Source organism: Lutra lutra, chromosome 16 (genome assembly GCF_902655055.1).
Source record: "Lutra lutra chromosome 16, mLutLut1.2, whole genome shotgun sequence".
In the NCBI taxonomy this organism is placed as follows: Eukaryota; Metazoa; Chordata; class Mammalia; order Carnivora; family Mustelidae; genus Lutra; species Lutra lutra.
This window is the reverse complement of record NC_062293.1, coordinates 34,533,160-34,548,733: the sequence shown is the minus strand read 5'-3', so window position 1 is coordinate 34,548,733 and position 15,574 is coordinate 34,533,160. Positions and strand designations below refer to the sequence as shown.

Sequence of the window (15,574 nt, the reverse complement as noted above, 5' to 3'; positions counted from 1 at the left end):
GAATATATAGTAGAAATTAAGCTTAATCACACATGTCCTTCAAATATAAAAAAATTAAGAAAAAACCTTTACAGTTTGTATGTGACACTATTGCAAGATTGCTCAAATATAAGTTTAAAAAAAGAAACCAATTAATAAAATCTAATTTCAAAATATTTCCTATTTTTCAGGGCAAAACATACTATTCAAGTCACACATCACTTCTGAAAAGTAAGTCTATATAAGATCAAGGAAAAGAAAATATAACCTTAACCATTAACAGAATACTCACTGTTAGTTCATCTTCATCAGAATTGAAGAGATTATCAAGGTCAGTGTAAGAGACAGCCAGGTCTGAGTCATAAATCAAACTGGTTGATGGAGGACGGGCATGACTAGTAGGGCGTGGAGCATCTATATATGTCAATCAGAAAAACAAAATAAAAAATTCTACAACTGACCAAATATTATTCTATTAATTTAAACTAGACCTCTAACTTTAAACTTGTAAGAGTATTATACAATAAAAAACTGTGATTTGCTTAAATCTAAGAAATTTGTTTATAGAAATAAAGTTGCAAACATAACAGTACTAACTTCTCCAGGAAGCTCACCAAACGCTACGTAATCCATAACACGGCTAAGTACTCCAATTTTATATATCAAATAAAAAGATATATAGTCTTAGAACTACAGTAGACACACACACATTCTTATTTTTCTATCTTCCTGAAATGTAAAACAAGCATAGTATGATGACTAAGTGCTCTGGCTCTTGAGTAAGATGGACTATTATTAATTTGAATTCCCAACTCACACTAATAGAATGACCCTGAGCAAGTTACTTAACCTCTCTGTACCTTAGTAATGGCAAGAACTAAACATGAAAGGATATAGCTAAAACACTTTATCCAGTGCTAGGCACTTAAGTACTCAATAAATATTACCTTTTGGTTAAGCTTCCTTTTAGTTCTAGAATTTTATTTCCCTTTTCCCTTTTTTCCCCCCAAGATGCAGGGGGAAAAATATATGATTACTTAAGAAAAAAGTACAAATACCAATGGAAGTTAAACTCCTCTTACATTCCCACACACAAAAAACAAATTTGTAGTTTGATATATAACCTTCTGAAGCATCCTTGGAGTATCAAATGACTTGAAATAGCCCTCACTTTCAGAAACATAAAAGCCACTTTCCAAGTGCCTCTGCATGTCAGTTCTAAAAATTCACTAGAACATTAATTCTGAAATTTGGCGTAAAAAAAATCATCTAGGGTACTTATTAAAAACCAAGATTTGCAATCTCCACCTCAAAAGATGATCCAGAATGCAGTATGTGGTCCAGATTGTGAGAAAGTACAAGATAGCAATTACATGTTCTCTACATCCTACGGTAGGTAAATAGCTCAAAGAACCCAAACTGTTAACCTATGAAGCTACTCAAAATTATCAATTGAATTTACTTCATTAAAGACCATTTTTTCCTTATTCTGAGGGCCTGACCCTCTCTATTTCAAATATTAAAACAGAACTTTGTCCCTAAAAAAACCTACCGAAGGACAACTTCTTCTGCCTTCATCAAAAGTTAAACAGAACTTGTAAAAGAACGTGCTGTCGTATGCCTATTCCAAGCACAACAAAACTAGTCAGATACTTTCAAAGTGTCAAGAACTGTGCCTACATGTAACACCTGCTTGAAAATTATTTGTTAAATTACTAATTTCAGCAACAGTTCTCCTAATTTGAGAGAAAAGGACAACAAAATTATAGTCAAGCCTAATTTGTAAATTTTCAGATCTGAGAGGGACCTTAGGTGATGATCTCTTAAATCTCATTTTAAAGATGAGAACTATTTTTATTTGTGAGAAAGCAAACTTCCAACAATGGAAAACAAAGGATTTTTACCACCTCAACTTGCTTCTCCCAGTGCAAAATAAACAATAAAGCCATCATTTTAAGATAGGTACCTCTCTATAAAACCTATGAATTATACAAAAAGGAACAACAGAAGTCTAATAATATCAAGTTAGTTTGTAGTAATAATCCTGCAATGCAATATTTTTATTAGGAAACAGAAGTTTTACCTTGCTTGATAGAGGGACTAAATAATGACATAGCATCTTCCTCATGTGATAAAACTGTTACACTAGATGGCCCATCTTCTCCCTGCAAACAGTATTACATATTAGATTAAAATATATAATTTAAAATAACAAAATCTTCCAAGTATTGAGTAACTACGTGTCATGTCAAGCATCCTGCCAGGTTTTCTACAGACATACTAATTCCCACAACTAACCTATATGATAAGTAAGTACTATGCTCGACTCACAGGCAAAAAGTAGTGTTAAAGATAACCCAGGAAATATATCTGATAAATAAATATATCCGATAAATAAATAGTGGAGCTGGGATTCCAACATAAATCTCTCAATTTCCAAAGTCCACATTCTTTCTAGAGCACCTATAGCCTTCCCAGCTACTACTGTTCTCATATTTACAAAAGGACAAATTTTCAAGTACCGGCCACACAGTTAAGGCTAAAAACTTTGGGAAATGAATTCTTTGTATTACACTTATTATTGGATCCTTTTCACAATTTTATAGCTTTTAATGTCTACATTTCGTTTTTAAGGCAAAATTCTTAACAGCATGATCTTGTGCTTAATAGACCCTCTAATATTTGATTTTTTTACATTTTAATAAATATTTCTATATCCTACACAAAATACATTACTTTAAGGGACACTATAAGTTCTTAACTCACATTAAAAAATATCATGTATTTTATAAACTAGGCATTGTGTATTTTATTGTATTTTTGAAAACTGGCAATTTACCTATAGCATATTTTAATTCAGTTTATCAAAAGAGTTTATCTACTTAAATGCCCTGATTTCAGTATCGCAGAAGTTAATGTACTTTCTCTAATCCAAAAACTCTTAAACAGTAAGAATCTTCTCATTATGAGAGACCAGCTATAAAGTCCACACAAGCTCTTAAATTTTGTATAATGTGCCTGACGCACCTATTAAAAAAAAAAAAAACGTATCTTCCTGGGGCACATGGGTGCTCAGTCAGTTAAGCATCTGACTCTTGATTTCGGCTCAGGTTATGATCTCAGGGTCATGAGCTTGAGCCCCATGTTGGGCTCTTCACTGGGCATGGAGCCTGCTTAACATTCTCTTTCAGGGCACCTGGGTGGCTCAGTTGGTTAAGCATCTGACTTCAGCTCAGGTCATGATCTCAGAATCCTGGGACTAAGCCCTGTGTCAGGCTTCCCTGCTCAGCAGGGAGTTTGCATCTTCCTCTCCCTCTGCCCCTCCCTCCCTCCCTCCCTATTCCTACTCTCTCTCTAATAAATAAATAAAATCTTAAAAAAAAAAAAAAAAAAGATTTTCTCTCTCTCTCTCTGCCCTCCCCTCACCCTGGTCTTTCTTGCTTTAAAAAAAAAAAAAAAAAAAAAGTTTTCCTAAGTTACAATGATAAATCTGTTCTATTTTTTTTAATCTGTTCTATTTTAAAAGACAATAATGAGAAGTGTGGTACTATATGCAGTGTTACAAATCATCAGTGACCCTTTGGTGTACTTTGATTTCTTTTACTCACCTTGTGTTTTTTTACAGCTTCTCTCTCACTATTTTGTCTTTCTTTCTTATCAGGAAAAAGGAATTCCTCATCTCCTTCAACAAATGCATATGGATCGATTTTAGATTCTTGCTCTGCATCAGATGCTATTGCTGAAAGATACTGATTTTTAATTTGATATTGCTGTACTAATTCATCAGAAACTTTTAAAGGTTTCTTACATTGCACCATTAACCTGCATAAAAAAAAAACAAAATTAGAAAATTAGTATTTATTTTCCATAAAATCATTAAAAAAATTACAATATGCCTTAAGAATCATAAAGTTTTCAGGATTATTTAGAGATCATCTAACCTGCAATCCTTCATTATATAAATGAAGAAACCAGAGCACAGAAAGGTTATATGATTTATTAAACCTTCAAATTTAGCAATAAAGAAATGAAGCTAAAATCTAAGCCTCTTCTTGCTATGTTCTTTCACCAAAATATACTCTTTTGGTAATCCACTTTTTTCCCAAATCCTCAAATGCATTAACGTGTCCAAATCCATTCACTGAAAGGGACTCTTAAATTGCAACTGCTCCAAGATAGGAACTCCCAAAATGTGGACTATATGGTGAGACAAGTTTATACAATTTATACATTTATACAATGAAAGTGATTATCATCTTCCCACTGCATGAATGGTTACAAAATATTTTAAAGACCTAGTCTGTGTCTTCCACAAATAACGTTATAACTATTATTAATTCAGACAAGAGGTTTTATAATAGCAAGTTTCAGCACAAGTACTTTAAAGATTTTTTCTGATCACGCTGAAAAATTTATTTTTATATTATCAGCCTTATGGTTTCACGTGGTGAGTAATAAACGTTGTTTCTTTATATTCTCCAATAAATATCCAATAAAATGACAAAGAACAACAGAACAAGAGAGGGAAACAACAGTGAAGTTGGAAAAACAAACTACTAGAAACTTACAGATCAGAGAAAGCTAAAATCTAAGGTTAAAAGAAGCCACAAGCTGATTTGCACACCAGAATTCTGGAAAGCATCAGAACTTTTCCATCTCTGAAGACGGGGGTGCTTGGTGAGTGTGAATACTAAATGATTTGATTTTGATTTGTGTAAGACACTTTTTGACTCCCAATTTCATGTTCTCTGTTGTCTGTAAAGCTGAGTTTCCTATGCTGCCAGAAAGAAGCAGCTAAACCTCTAGTCAGACCATGGTCAAAATCCTGCAGGACTATTTTATTCTGAATAAAAACTAAAGTCCTTATAATATCCTACCACAGTTTTCCATGATCTTTCTCTTTTCCTCTCCCAACTTCACCTTCTGTTATTCTGCTCCTTCCTCTCTCACTCTGCTTCCAAGAACTTTCTTGATATTCCTCAAACAGGCCTGATACACTGCTGAGTGTTCCCTTTGTTTGGAGCATCCTTTCTCGAAATATCAGCATGGCCATCTCCCTCACTTCCTAAAAGTTTCTGTTTAAATGTCACCCTATGTATGAGTCCTTATTTAAAATTGCAAAATGCTCAACTACCTCAACACTGAACCCCCTTGCCCTGCTCTATTTTTCCTTAGCAGTTATCTTTTAACATACTTCTGAACTTGCTTATGTTCATAGCTGATTGTCACTCTCAGTAGAATATAAGTCCCTAAATGATGAGGATCTTGTCTTTGTTCACTGAAATATTCCAAATGCCTAGAACAGCACCTGGCATGTTAAAGTAACTCAGTAAGTATTTCCTAAATGAATATGTCAAATCTAAAAGCCATATAGGATAGAGATGTTGGGGTTGCACTAATAATCCTAAATCCTGTACTTTGAAACAAGCCATCTTTATTCATCAGAAAGTGGTATGGCTACCACTTTCTGTCCAACAATTTAACACAAAAAAATCCTAAGAGATCTAAGATCTGGGAATGACGAAAGCATATGCTAGTTCAGAAAATCCTGGAATGAGAGGGATATATTTTTAAATCTATTCACCAATGCCCAGCACTAGAAGCACTCTATACTCTATAAACTAAGGTTGAAACAGAAGCCATAAAAAAGGTAACTGGTATTTTCTAAACCTGCTATCAAATATCATGCATGCCATTTTTATTCCTAATATGCCCATTTATCCCCAAAACTAAAATCCCAAGTCTACAAAGACTTTCTTCCATGAAAACATGTGGCTATCTAGTCAACAGGGATATGTTTTACAATTAATTGTTAGGACAGGGTGCCTGGGTGGCTTGGTCTGTTAAGTGTCTGCCTTCAGCTCAGGTCATGATCCTGTGTGTTGGTCTCCCTGCTTGTTGGGGAGCCTGCTTCGCCCTCTCCCTTTGCCCCACCTCTGCTCCTACTCTGTCTCCATCTAAAATAAATAAATAAAATCTTAAAAAAAAAAACCAAAAAAACAATTTTTAGAATAGTACTGTTCTATAAATGAACATTTATTTCTTAAAAGTAGCTTTATACCTTACCATGTTAGACCCTAAGTAACTATTTTTTGAACTATTAGATTTTAACATAAATACTGTGAAAATGGTTTTTCCATCTACTTTGACATAGATTTTCTTACTTAAAACTTACGTTTAACGTTATAAGATAGGAAATGAAGGGTATGTCTCTTTGATGTGCAAACTATGCAGAAAAAAATGGTTTGCTAAGATAATATATAGCAAAGTTGGGCTAGACAGATTTTAAGTATGTATATTCAAATTAACTATTCATAGGGTCAAAGTGTAAAATCGCACTACCCCTACCCCTCTCCACCACCAACCTGAAAGACAACACTACTCTGTGAAGGGCTGAAAAACACAACTCTGCTTTTCATATTAAGTTGTCCTCTAGCAGAAGCAGAAAAACTGCCACACTGTTTACATAGGTAGTTAAATTAATGTGCAGTAACATTAAAAGGATCAATCCTACTGCATAGGGCTCTACGAAGAATAAAAATGAGTAAAGCAAATGCAGTGCCTAAAGACAACTTGTTATTTTATTGAACGGTTATCACAGACATTAGGATATGCAAAGAATTTAAATGTAGTTAATAGTATCAAGAGTATCAAGTCATAACAAATATTAAAATATAAATTATTTACATTACACATCCTTCTGTATTTAAAAATAATTAAGAGTAGAAAAAATTGCGATTTTTAAAAGATGCCAAATTAAAAACTCAGAAACTCAGTCACTTTAACACTATCCAATTATGTAGTATACACATACTTTTGTGAAACAGGAATAACACCTCTCCTTTTCTAAAAGAAACTGACATATAGCCAAATGGTTAACTACAGAGATAGTTTCAATCAAATATAAAGCTAAATACAGACCAGCTGGAAGAGGATTAGGTACAGCCATGAACAGGAAGCTTTGCAAAGCCCAAAGCAAATTGAAATTACTTTTATATTATTCATTAATTGTATCTCTTTTCTTTTACTATGACAACAGTAACATTCCATCCTAAAAATAATTATGTAAGATTTATTAAAGAGAGAGAGAGAGAATGCCTGTGCACATGAGCAGCGGGAGGGGCAGAGGGAGATGAACAGAATCTCCAGCAGACTCCCCACTGACCATGGAGCCTGACAAGGGGCTTGAACTCACCACCTGAGAGATCATGACCTGAGCCAAAATCAAGAGTTAGGACACTCAACTGAGCCACCCACATGCCCCTCCTGAAATACAATTGTAGAGAATTTAACATACCTTAGAGTAGCACATGCTTTTAAGCCTTTATTCAATAAAATTCTTTCCAGACAAGATATGACAATATTAAGATTGACATTTATAAAAAGAGATAAACTACAGAAGGAGATGTTAAGGAATAAATGAATTCAATAAATATAAAAAAATCCCCTATTTTCTTTAATTGTACCTTTTCTAATATCATCTCCAATCTTCAGAATCAATCCTTAAACTGAGTCAAGCTTGCTGTCAAAAGTAAAGCTTTATTGTATTATCAAATAAGATTTACTTAAAAGATTTAGAATACAGTAAATCAGAAGTTTATTTCATCATAGACTTCTATGAAACAAAATAACTAAAACTAACTTTTAAAGGTCAAATAACACACTCTAAAAACCATTTAATATATACAATAAAAAACTAGATATATCACTAATACAATGTAGGATCTAGTTCTATTGATGAATGCTATGGTTAAAATACCCTGATGTATGTGGCCTTACTACCAAACAAAACATGATACAAATATGCTCAAGCATAGTTCTTCCTTGCTCAGGGTTTAGAAATGTTTCCCTCTGATTCAGAACAGAAGACCATTTTAAGCAATCACAAATAATACTAGAATTAAGTATTAAGCTAAGCCCTTGAAAAATGATATTAAAAACTGTCATGTTTCTTTGCAGAAACTCTATCTTCAAAACTTACAAGGTCTTAAAAGCCACTATTCTAAAATAGATGCTATCATTAACTAATAGAGAAACTAAAAATAACTAGAAGCAAAAAGAGGATAGCCACAGATGTGTATATCGTGTATGTAGGATATGCTATGTGCCACCCAACCTTTCTCCTTGAACAAATACTAAAACATTTAAAAAGGAATTTTGCTTTAAAGTAGTTGCTAAAAAATCTGGCATCAATGCTGCACACTGGGAAGGTGTTTAAAAATGATGAATCCTATTACTCTGTCCTAGTTAGGCAGCCAACAGCACCTAAAATTAATGAGAAAAACCAAGAGTATTGCTTTCTTTATTCGCCTATTATGGAAGCACAATGCCACCTTTTAACAGCAATCAATGGAAAACTTAACTTACACCAAATGGAAATGAGTTTTCACTTAACATAAATAAAACAAACATCCAAGTTCCTCCTTCATCACTTTCTAAAAAAGACACACACCTGTCAATTTTTATTTAAAAAGTTTCTTTTTAAATTTCTACTGATACATTCTTGCTCCTCTATGCCTCTGTATTACTCCAACTGGGTTAATATAAGTTTTCTCCTAAGCTTGAAACACTTGACAACTGCCTGACTGAATCTTTAAGCAGGCTCCTAAAACTGAATTCACAAATTTACAACGTATATGTATTACAAGCACATAGTTAAAAGTCATATTCTACACAAAGGCCTAACAGAGACATAAAAATTTCCCAATCCCTCTCCTTCAAGATAACAAGAGATTTACAGCTTCTTTCGCTTTAAAAAAATTATAAAAATTAAGCTGAAGATTTAGTCCAAAGTAAAAAAGTAGGAAAGCAGCATTCAAATCTGTTTTTCCTCTTTCCCTCATAAAATAAATATGCTGGTCTTTAACACTTCTATTACTCCCCTACTTTACTATTCAATGATTGGCTGTAAAGTTCTTCAGCCTACTCTACATCCACAAAATCCATACATCTCTAATGATCTCGTTCTAATTTTCCTTTGGCCCTCAATTACCTTGTATCTGAGCTATTCAAGATGTCCAAACTGACATCCTTTCATACATCTCTCTTCATCTAAACAGTCTTTCAATAATGCTACTTGGTTAGTATTTCTAAAATCCTATCTTCCAAAACCTGTTATTTTATCTACTTCAAAAAAGCTTCCACCAGTGCCCCTATCATCTCAAGGATAATACATTAATACATAAACTTATAAACAATATTTTGCTATTCCATTATATAGCCCTACCCCACCTTTCACGACTCCTTACTCATCATGACATACCAAACTAGTAAGCAACACCAGATAATCTAGCCATACCAAACTACATAAAGCTTCTGGATCTTCATAAATGGAATGAAATTATTCTTTACTCTGGTTCTCCATCCCTAATATATTTTATGTATACTTCTATCAGAGAATTTAACATTATTTTCCATTAGATTACAATTTCATTTAGGGCCAGGACCAAATTTATTTTATACTCCAACAGTGCCTTATAGCATTTTGCATATTAGAGAAACTTCAGTTTTATTCAAACTGATAAAATGTATCTTTGAGGAGTATGATCTTTTAAAAAGGGTGAAAGAACATAGGAGATACAACAGCCCCCTAACTGCCTGCCATATATTTAAATATGCTTTCAAAACTCAAGAGTATGGAAAAAGATTAGAAATTTACAATGTCTAGTAAGAATTCAAAAATTTATTTATATAAAAATCTAGACTTCTGAATGGATTACTCTGACTAGAAAAATCTTTTTTTTTTTTTTAAAGATTTTTTATTTATTTGACAGAGATCACAAGTAGGCAGAGACGCAGGCAGAGAGAGAGAGGAGGAAGCAGGCTCCCTGCTAAGCAGGGAGCCTGATGCAGGGCTCTATCCCAAGACCCTGGGATCAGGACCTGAGCTGAAGGCAGAGGCTTTAACCCACTGAGCCACCCAGGTGCCCTGAAAAGTCCTATCTTTAAAGCTATACAATGCTTCTTTTAAAAATTTAAGGTTGTTTAAATGCCAGTGAGAGAATATTAATTCACAGAACTTATTTTAATGACAAGGAATATCATCTGACAGATGATCCTCATGGCTTCCTATCTCAAGTAACATTAATAGCTGGACCAGAATCACTAAATTACCCAAGCAAGATCCTTTTAACATATGGAAACAAACAAATCAAAAAACCAAAACTTCTGCTTTAGCATAATGCTAACACTAAAGCCCATGCCAGATATTTTACTGGATAATAAAATAGTATGGGGGAATCTCCCTAGTAAAACTAATCAGTAAACAGGTTTGGCCTAATTTAGTAATCTATCCTAGAGTTCAAATTTCTGTTAAAAATGATTCATGATATTAAAGCACTTCAACACTATTAACATTTTGGGCTTTGTTGTTGGGGACCGTACTATATATATGGTAGGATATTTAGCAAGCCCCATGTTGTGACAACACTACCCCATGTCACCTGAAGGTATGAGTGGGGAAATAAGAAATTGCCCCAACTGAGAACTACAGCCATAGAACAGTTAACTACAAAAGGAAAGAATAAAATCAAAAAACTTCTAACCTATCAAATACAGAACAATTATATTCCATAAATGTTTTAGTTCATGTTTCAAGCAGCTAAGCTGAGGGCTTACTTTTTTGTGGTATTTTTTATATTCTAATCTACTATAATAATAAAAAGGATTCATCTAAAAGTAAATTGTGACACAATATACATTTAGTAACTAGTAAAACCAAAACAATACTTACATGAGACACAGAATTAAAAAAAAAAAAAACACACACACCTTTTATTCATTCTTTTCCTTTCTTTTTATGAAGTAGAAAAAATGGTGACTAGGAACAGATGGAAGCATGTCATTTCCTTAATTTAAATAATCATGACCCAGCACCATTCTACTCTGCATGCTGCCTTCCTGCATTATGCTTCTTCCTTCTCATTCTTATTCAGTGACAAAAATGTCAAATATTATCAGAACAGATTCTAAGATTAAACTGCATTAACTTCTAAGAGACCTTCATTTCATTTCACTTGTTCATTCATGCACACAAGCAGCTAATACACTTACTTAAAGTTATGGCTAGGACTCTTGGATCTTATGAATATGATGTGCCCATAAAAACTCACCCTGTAAGTTTGTAAAGCTAAAAATATTCACAATGCTACATTTTATATACATTAAATAAGAAAATAAAATCTAGAAAGAAAACAAGTTCTAAAATCAGTAACCCTAGGGCCATACCATTGTTTCATTTATCCCAACATTTGCCAAATGTCTGCTATGGACCTAGAATTGTTCTAGGCATGTATATGTGTGTGTGTATGCTAGAGAAATACAGCAGTAAACAAGACAGAGAGTCCTTGCCCTCATATAGGTTACATTTTAATGAAAAGATCATTAACAAATACATAATGTAATTTCAGATAACCTATATAAAGAAAAAATAAAAAATAAACATAAAAAATTTTTAAAAAGCAGTGTACAAGATAGGCAGTGATTTGGGGAGTTTAGATAATAATAGTAAGGAAAATACCTCCTGAGAAGGTAACTTTTCAACAGGGCTAAATAAGAAAGAGGTGAACTGTCTGCCCATCTGTAATACAATTCTAAAGGTCATTAGGAATGAGGTTGGCTTTCTGAAGGAATAGCAAGAAAGTTGATGTCATGAAATCAAGAAGCAAATAAGAGAGTTAGTAAATAAGAGTGAAGAACTAGCAGGAACTGGGCAGAATCTTTCAGATAAGGAAGGAGTCTGGATTTTATTCTAAATGTAAAGGAAAACTACTCAAGGGTTTTAAGCAAATGAGTAACATAACATTTAACTTATAATGATCACTCTACTAGGTATGTAGAGAAGTACAGAAACAGAAAGACCAACAGTAGTTCTAGACAAGAATTGAGGACTTTTATAATACCTCCAGTACTCAGATCTTTTAGATTTGTGTCCAAGACATCATTTGCTTTCATGAGATCTCCTGACTAAAAACTAATAAGCTAGGTTTCTTCCATGATCATAAGGGTATCCTGAAGTCCCTAAGTTTCAAATCCAGATTAATTCTAATTAAAAAAAAAAAAAAATACCAGAGTATCTTTAAGATTCAAAGAGCTAGATAAGGCACACAGGTTTGTCCACTAAAATAAAGAATATAAAAAGAGAATAAACCTTTAACAGGAAAATGAGATAGGCTGAGGCTACAAATGGGCTACACATTTTACTTAGTCTCAGGGAAGCTCAAAATCAATGAAACACAGCAGAGAAAGGTCATGGCCTAGAACATGCAAGAGGGGGCTATAGGCAACCTATATAAACAACAGGAGAGCCAAACTCTCAAAAAAAAAAAAAAAAAAAAAAGAGAGAGAGAGAGAGAGAGAGAGAAAATTTGGACCTGTATCTCCAGACAGAATTGAAAAATAAGAGCTGAAAATGGAGGAGTAAGAGTTCCTTCTCTAAGAAAAATGAATAAGCTACCTGATGAAAACCCAAGATCTGACATCTTTTTATTCTGGAATTTAGGTACCAGGCCTCCCCTCCAAATCATCCCCCACACAGTTATCATAAAGCAGTATACAGAATTAATACAAAGAATATACTAAATTATTTACTAAATGAGTAAGGCCTGCCAATCAGCTCCCCTATTCCTTCATTCTAAAATGTATGAAGAGGGGCACAGATGGCTGAGCCACTTAAGCATGTGACTCTTGATTTCAACTCAGGTCATAATGTCAGGATTGAGGGAATGAGCTCCCCCCTGCCCCCCACAAACACTGGGCTTGGGTTCCATGCTGGGCATGGAACCTGCTTAAGATTCTCTCTTTTCCTCTCCCCTCCACCCTCTCAGTACATCTCTCTCAAAAAAGAAAAAAATAAGTGTATGAAGAAATAATTATTTAAAAAAGGAAAATAAAGTAATTTTAAAGAAAAAATTATAGAACATTAAATAAGGGAATGCTATTTTTTAAAAAGTTTAGAAATAAGAAAACATAAGCAATAAATATTAAGGCTTCAAGAAAGCATTAGAAGAAATTTGAGGAATCCTCTTAGAATACAAAGGAAAAATTGCATGGGAAATGAAAGAAAATACAGAAATCCAACATATGAATTACAGAGGTTCCACAGAGAAGGGGGGGGGGATATAAAAACTTCCCAGAAGGACAAAAAAAGAATTCAAACTGATCGAGCTCACTGCAAATGCCCAGTAAAGACAACCAAGGATCACTATACCTGCACATATTCTTCTGAAATTTTAAAATTCTAAGCTAAAATCAAAACCTTAAATACTTTTGCTGACAATAACCTTTGCACACTCTTTGGTCTTGCACTGGTAAGAAGACAGACATTTTTAATGAAATTAATGTTTTGTTGGTTGATTTTCACCTTTTAGAGAAATTTATAGATAAAAGTGCAAAAATTTATGGGACAGAATATAAATGTAATCAGGGTAACATAGTAAAGGGCAACCCAAAAAAGCTTCCCACCCCAAGTATGTCACACAGAAAGTGGACAATGACAATCCACAGAATGGAGGAAGATATCTATAACAAATGTAACTAAGATTAATAGCCAGAACATGCAAAGAATTGGGGGAAAAAGTGAAAGAAAAATAGACTATAGACAGTTCACAAAGGACGAAATCTAAATGTCCAGTGAACATTTTAAATGATGCTTAATCTTGTTAGGAATCTGGAAAACACATATTAAGAGAATAAGATGCCATTCTGTATACAGAAGATTAGCCAAACTAAAAGTCTTGTAATACCAAACACTGAGGAAAATACCATTCTCATACTCTCCTGGTTGATGAAGATGTAAACTGGTATAGGTGGAGAGCCAACCTGGCAATGACCCCAAGGCCCAGCAATTCCATTTTTAAATGCATTCCCTGGAGAAATTTTATACAAATACATAAGGAAATATGTACAAAAAAGCTTACTGCTACATCCTATGTAACTGGAAAAACACTGAAAATAACATGTCCATCTTTAAGAAAGTAGATAAATTATGTATTATTCATAACAAAGAAACACTATAAAGCAATTAAAATGAACTAACTAGAACTACATGTATAAAAACATCTATAGAAATGATATAAATACCAAATTTAGGACAGAGGAAGGAAAAATAGAGGAAGAAAAATTGTACACAGTAGTTCTAATTATATGCAAAACCATGAAGTTGGTAGATAGATAAGGGCTATTATTTTCTCCACTTTTTTTGTGACTAATATTTCACAATAAAGAGGTGCCCTGAGGAAAAAAACACACTAAAGAAGTTATGCAAAACGAATACTTAAAGGATTATTATTATAAATCGAACCCTGAAACCAATTCTGGAGTCCTAGTATCAAGAACTTACATCATTTCTACCCTTAAATTATAAATAGCGACTATTAAAAAAATACATACTCTGTAACTGATGTTACACTTTCCTGTCCAAAAGGTCCAACTGGATCATCCTTGAATTTATCACTTGGAAGCTGAGGTGGTAAAAACTCTACATCTTTTTTCTTTGGGACCTTGTAATATTTCCAGGCTATATTAGCTTCATCTTCTTCCAAGTTTACTGCTGTACCAACATACACTGTAGGTTCTACAGCTTCCTGGAACTGAGCTGGGAAAGACTGGGATAAACTGTCTATCCTATCTTCCATTGGTTTAGAAGGAACCAAGGGATCTGGTGTTGGCATTTGATAAAAATGCTGACTTTGAGGAGTTGAAGGTGTTTTAGTCACTCCTTCATCGACCACGTCACATGGGTGAGGACTAAGTGGAGGTGGCTGAGGTGAATTTGCCATTTCGGTGCCATGCATCTGAGGAGTCTTTGCTACATCATTAGTTCGGATATTTGAAAATCTCACTTGACTGTCTGGAGCGGAGATCACAAGTCTTTGGCTAGCTGAATCTGTATCCATGCCAACATCATCACTAACAGATACACGATGGTGAAAAGGAGTCAAGGGGCGTTTCTGTGGTTTTTCACTCTTTTCTTGTTTTTCATTGGTCTTGTGCTTAGGAAGTACTTGTTGTTGCTGACTTAAAGACGGTGCCTGTCCTTGTTGTCCAGGATTTCTTGGTTTGAGATTTTTGTGCCTAAAAAGTTAGAAGAATGGTTACAGTATAGCTATTACATCAAAGTACGCAAGTTAACACTATTAGACAATTCATGTATTTGTTTTTTTACATATAAATCTAAAAGTAAATTATTTGAATTTACCCGGAAAAAATACTTTGTTCAGCAACCTGAAACTATGAACTTCAGAAAGATTTATAAGAGCCAATTATCTTCTGCTCATTTAATAACTATGTGATCAGATAACAAAGATGATTTACCTTACATAACCTAAAGTTTTTATTTTATTTAAAGATTTTATTTATTTATTTGTCAGAGAAAGCGAGAGAGCACAAGCAGGGGGGAGAGGCAGGCAGAGGGAGAGGGAGAAGCAGGCTCCCTCCTAAGCAGGGAGCCCGATGCAGGGCTTGATCCCAGGATCCTGGGATCATGTCTTGAGCTGAAAGCAGATGCTTAAGCAACTGAACCACCCAGGAGCCTCACACAACCTAAATATTTTAGTATGTGAATACACAGAGATAAAATTCTAGTTATTTTAAGATA

General features: G+C 33.9%; 1 protein-coding gene across 2 annotated transcripts in view; it reads right to left on the bottom strand.

The window, feature by feature from the left end:
- MED13 (mediator complex subunit 13) overlaps positions 1 to 15,574 on the bottom strand; it is a 105,577-nt gene that overhangs the window by 39,925 nt on the left and 50,078 nt on the right. For both annotated transcript variants that reach the window (XM_047706011.1, XM_047706012.1), the window contains exons 9-12: positions 14,368 to 15,051; positions 3,588 to 3,801; positions 2,063 to 2,144; positions 272 to 393 (exon numbers count right to left, since the gene is read on the bottom strand). In XM_047706011.1, coding sequence (XP_047561967.1) covers positions 272 to 393; positions 2,063 to 2,144; positions 3,588 to 3,801; positions 14,368 to 15,051 — 1,102 coding nt within the window. The remainder of the gene's footprint in view (positions 1 to 271; positions 394 to 2,062; positions 2,145 to 3,587; positions 3,802 to 14,367; positions 15,052 to 15,574) is intronic.